This window comes from Bison bison, unplaced genomic scaffold (genome assembly GCF_000754665.1).
Source record: "Bison bison bison isolate TAMUID 2011002044 unplaced genomic scaffold, Bison_UMD1.0 scf7180017864034, whole genome shotgun sequence".
Lineage (NCBI taxonomy): Eukaryota > Metazoa > Chordata > Mammalia > Artiodactyla > Bovidae > Bison > Bison bison.
In genome coordinates this window covers 7,584,780-7,590,394 of record NW_011494606.1, presented here as the reverse complement: position 1 = coordinate 7,590,394, position 5,615 = coordinate 7,584,780, and the positions used below count along the sequence as shown (strand labels likewise).

General features: G+C 32.1%; 1 protein-coding gene across 3 annotated transcripts in view; it reads left to right on the top strand.

Moving 5' to 3' along the window:
• The window catches only part of GNPNAT1 (glucosamine-phosphate N-acetyltransferase 1), a 14,665-nt gene extending 9,282 nt beyond the window's left edge, over positions 1-5,383 (top strand). For all 3 annotated transcript variants that reach the window (XM_010834580.1, XM_010834579.1, XM_010834581.1), the window contains 2 exons: positions 998-1,059; positions 2,332-5,383. In XM_010834580.1, the coding sequence (XP_010832882.1) occupies positions 998-1,059; positions 2,332-2,479 (210 nt within the window). In that variant the 3' untranslated portion in view covers positions 2,480-5,383. The remainder of the gene's footprint in view (positions 1-997; positions 1,060-2,331) is intronic.
• The last annotated feature ends 232 nt before the right edge of the window (positions 5,384-5,615 follow it).

Genomic DNA, 5,615 nt, shown 5'->3' with positions numbered 1-5,615 from the left:
CTTTTCCAGTCCTGTGGCCACTGCTGAGTTTTCCAAATTTGCTGGCATATTGAGTGCAGCACTTTCACAGCATCATCTTTTAGGATTTGAAATAGCTCAACTGGAATTCCATCCCCTCTGCTAGCTTTGTTCATAGTGATGCTTTCTAAGGCCCACTTGACTTCACATTCCAGGATGTCTGGCTCTAGATCAGTGATCACATATTTTTTGTACAGTTCTTCTGTGTATTCTTGTCACCTCTTAATATCTTCTGCTTCTGTTAGGTCCATAGCATTTCTGTCCTTTGTCGAGCCCATCTTTGCATGATATGTTCCCTTGGTATCTCTAATTTTCTTGAAGAGAATTGGTATAGACTTAGAAAAATCAAGTCAGCATTGTGGAATTTGTGGAATTAGTGTTTGGAATCACTAATGCTAATTTTTTTCAAAAATGATACTTGGAATGTACTACATTAACACAAATTCCCATCAGTTTCCCAGTGGTAAAGAGTTCAGAATAACATGTTCTAATCATGACCCTTCTAATGCCTGTAGAGTCCCTTCACTCCTCATGATTCACAGGAAATAGTAAAGAAAACAAGATCTAGATAACCCAGTGAGAATATGATAAACACTTGGAATGTATTCTGTGAGGTATGAATTTTGGTGTGGTTTCTGTACTAGAAATTAGTATATTGTATTTGTTATGTCTGAAATAAATTGCTTTTAAGCAGGAATAGGATAATGGATGTAGTACCTTTAGTAACAAGATTACATTTTGGTGATGTGGATTCTGAGATTTGTTTTAAAATAATGGGATGGGATGGCTCGGGATATGGGTGAATTAGGCCACAAATTGATTCACTATATTATTTCTTCTATAATAAGTTTAAAAAATTTGCAATTTTTGAAGTTAAGGTTTATAAAACATTCATCAGTGAATTCTTACCATCATTTGTTGATTTAACTAAAAACAAAACCTACATGCTTAGTCTTTTAAACATTGTGTATATTTTCAGAGAGGACGAGTAGAAGATGTTGTTGTTAGTGATGAATGCAGAGGAAAGCAGCTTGGCAAATTGTAAGTAGGCAGAAACAAGGTAACCGTGGATAAAGCAGCTACTCTCTGTGTTTCAGTTTACATTTTCTTGCCAAGATACTTGTTAAAAATGTTTCCCTGTTTGAAGTTTTTTAAGTGTCATTAATTATGAACCCATTCTCACTCGAGCTTAGACTGAATTTAGTGAAAAGTATTTTTATATATAACTTTTGTCATAAAGTTTGGAAATTGGAACTGTACTGTTAAAACAGCCAACATCTTAAAGTTATTAACTTTTAATAGTAGCACTTTTTCATATTACTAGGAAGAAGAAACTTTTGTTGAGTCAAGTAATTTGTCTATCACGTTTAAAAACAAAGGACATGTTCTCAGTCATATGACTTTTAGAACCGGCCTTCACTGTATAATCCTCTATACATTTATCTAAGTCTTTTAACTTTCATAGGTTAGAATTTGCTTTTTAATATTTTCTGAGTTTTACGGAATTCACTCAGTAAATATTAAGCACATGTGCTAGATACTATTCAAAGTATTTGATACCTATCAGTGAACAAAACAGACCAATTTCTAGTATTTCTGATGCACGTTCACTTAGCCATATCTTTTATAATTGTGTAACTTCAAGCAAGAGGTTCTGTCTTCAGAATGATGAGGTTTTTTTCTGTATGGGCAACCTGAGAAATTCCTAGTTTTCTCTCAAGGCAGTTAGAATCACATTTTTATACTTGGTTTGGATTCTTTAAGAATTTATAAAGATGTATATGTTTTTGTTTCCACTTCATATTAGACTAAATCCATAGGTAACCTGATACATTCTTTCACAGATATTTAGGTAGCTTTTAAAATGATAAAGAACAAAGCAATTATTTATCCACTTTATGTGGGAATGTTGACTGAATAGTTTTGACTATTCAACACTGACTAAATAGTATGAATAGAATTTAGATACAAAGGCTAATTTTGGCCATATTTTTTAAAAGGCTGCCAGTCTTTGGTGTTAACAATTTTAAAATCTACTTGTAAAGAGGGTTTGGGGTGAGTTTTCTTTTTATTAATAGACCAGAGATTACTACATAAAGTATATCTGGAACAAAATAAAATGCTTTGGGTGATTTAAATGCTTTATATATTTGTAACTTGAATTTTAAATGAATATAGTGAGAAAGGCCATGATATAAACCTATTTGTAATGTAAACAAAGTTTTGTAAACTATTCACTCACATTGTTATTAATATCCATTTTTATTAACAAATGCTCTATGCCTCTCCCCCCAACCCTTTTTAAAATTTCAGGTTATTATCAACCCTTACTTTGCTAAGCAAGAAACTGAACTGTTATAAGATTACCCTGGAATGTCTACCACAAAATGTTGGTTTCTATAAAAAGTTTGGATATACAGTATCTGAAGAAAACTACATGTGTCGGAGGTTTCTAAAGTAAAATCTTTTAAGAAAGACATCTATCAAAGGAGCTGATGCAGCAAGGCTATCCTCTGTTCCTTGAGTTAAAATATTTTGTTGCTGCGACCAGGTGACCTCCATAAATACTGGATTGTGATACAAGTATAATGACACTTAGAAGATTACTTTGGGCTGGTGGGACATGCTGAATTTAGATTACAAATAAATTATTAAGGGGATGATTTTTAACCAAAGGAGTATATTTTTAACTTGAATCTTTTCTTGCATTGTATTTTTCTAAAGTTTGGCTTCATTTCTTAGTAGTCAGAGTATAGGTAATAAGGAGTTATGTCTGCTATCTGTACTGCTCATTAAAAGAAAAAAAGCATACAGTGAATAAGATTGTTTCTTATCACTTCATAAAATTAATATTTTTGTTTCAAAGAAATATATCTAAATACCACTTAAGGGTATGTCATTTCACACGTTACATGAAATTGGATGTTAGATATAACTAAATGTAGTACAGTCCAACACTTGCCTATCCTAATACTGTACTGGCAGACAACCTGGTGAGCCTTTAAAAGAAGTAGAAATGAAGATTAACTTATAAAACGTGACAATTAAATATACATCTAAAAGTTGTTATAATTCTAATGTAGCTGAAGTACTACCTGTCTTATATGTGAAATATAATAATTATTCATGTTTAAATATCTAAGAGAAATATAAGGTACTTTTTAACAGTGAGTTAGTAAATAAATCCTGGTATATTATATATTTCTAACCTTATTTCTCATCTTTCCATGGGGTGTCCAAAGCCTGTCTTCTAACATTTTTATGAAAAACGGATTACAAAGTTGTGGAACATTTTAAAATGTATCATACTACATTTATTACATCCTTAAAATGTTGATGGAAGCTTTTCTATTTAATGTGACTATAATGGTACTATTATTCTGGTCACTATCCTATTTTGATTTTAATTTTTTTTTTAAGTAAATAAGAATTAGATACTTCACAACTGGTTCTTATCTTCTGCATTCCATGTTACATTAAACCTGTTCATATGAATAATTTTGTTAGAATCCTAATGTTTTCTGTGCTTTTCTTGAGTTGTCTATTGAAACAATTAGGTCGAGTCAGGGTTTGTAAAATTTTAATTTTGTGTACTCTTTGTAAAAGGAGCATAGAAAGTAAAAACCACCTGTTTCTCATCCTGTTGACCCACACCTGGTTCAACGAGATTTCCTATTTCCCTCCATGCAGTAAAGCTAGTTAACTTTCTAAATAACAGAAATTCTTTACCAATAGAGGGTGTGCTACTTACCTGCTGATGACCTAAGCACATGAATTGGTGTGTCCCTAGTGAAAGCAACAAAACTAATTTTGCTTTTTAAGAAAAAGGAGTCCTATAACCTTGGTAACAGTAGCTTCATTAGGTATATCCTGGTAATTAAAAACCCATGTTAAAAAATAAACCTAATAGAAACTTCTCTGGTGGTCCAGTGGTTGAGACTCCTTGCTTCCTATACAAGGGGCATGGGTTTGATCCCTGGTTGGGGAACTAAGATCCCTGTGTGGCTGGGACCCTAATAAAAGGCAAATGTTTTATTATAATTCTTACCACTAAACAATGTGAAGTAATATAAGCTGGCTATTTCAATAAATCCCTTTAAATAATGTTCTTACAGTCTTATCTTAAATTCCCCCCATAGGAAACAAAATTGTAGGTAAGGTATAACACATAAAAATTGTGTCCCTGAGGAATTGATGATCTGCATGTAGCTTTAGTTAACCAGAAAAGCTTGATTTTACTAAGGCATCCTGTGGGTAAACTTGAGTATGAAAAAAACTGCAGATACATTTCAGTAATACATTTTTGGGTACTCTTCACTTTTGAAAAGGTATAATGAAGTGGCAGTTGTGATTTTTATTTTGTTCCATGTGTTTTATATATTTGTATTTTACTGACTAAAATGCACATCTTTTTTTACATGTAACATTTGGAAATCTGGATGCATTTTATGATCAATTGTTTGTCATGATTTATTCAGCAATATTTTTGCCTTTTAGTGGGATCAAAAAGATAGTGTAGTGATGCTGATGATGACATCTCAGATTTGATGAAGGATATTATGTAGGTAGGCTAACAAGGGGAAAACTAAAAGCATGAAGTATTTTTTTAAATGAGCTGGAAGCTGTTCTATGAATGGCCTTACCTCTGCCTTCAGACACAAATTCCCTCACTTTCAACTCCAAACTTGTTCAAATAATCATTAAAAAATATCTTGAGCCTAAACTTGGGACCTCCCTGTACTGACCTTAATTTTTATGTGTGTAATCACAGTGTTTTAGAAAATACCCTTAAGTGCTTCTCATTATCCAATGTTCATTTGTCCTTCAGATTTAATATGTGTGTGGGATTAAAACTGGGTTACTTTTACCTAGAAGACAACAATCTAAGTAAAGCGGTTATGGCATAAGCAGTATAAATGAACTTTTCAATCTTTTTTGAGGTATAATGGCACAACAGTTTTAATACAACCACCAATCTTCACAAAATAATTTTAATACTTTGTGCCTGAGCTAGCAGCATCTTGCACTGTGACATTCCTATACATACATAATAAGCATTTTATCCAAGTACAAATGTTAAAAGCAGAGTAACTTAAGCAATTGTCTATACAAAGGTAAATAGACACTGTAGGTTATTTTTTTCTTGAATCATTTTTGCTGCATAGTAAATTGCAATTACATGTCAGTATAATGTTACTGATCTATAGAATACACTTTGAACTGTGAGGTATGGCAACTCCCTATGAGAGAGAGCTAACATGTAAACCTGAATATTTTGAGTGATTTTTTTTTTTTTTAGCTGCCATGGATGGGTAAGACAAAAAAAATCCAGCATTCAAAGACCCTAGCAACTTATTTTTCTAATAAAAAAAAAAAAAAAATCTTTTAGTAATTTTCAGCTATTTCCTATCATTTTCTTATTGGAGCACTGATGAATGGACAAAAATATTGAGGTGAAGCTAAGTCTGCTATGGAATTATGGATTAAACAGTTATTTGAAAAAAAAAATCCGCCAGGTAACTGCTCATTTACTTTACATCAAGTTGAGATTTTGATATATATCTCTATATATGCATCCCAACTTTATAATTCAAGAT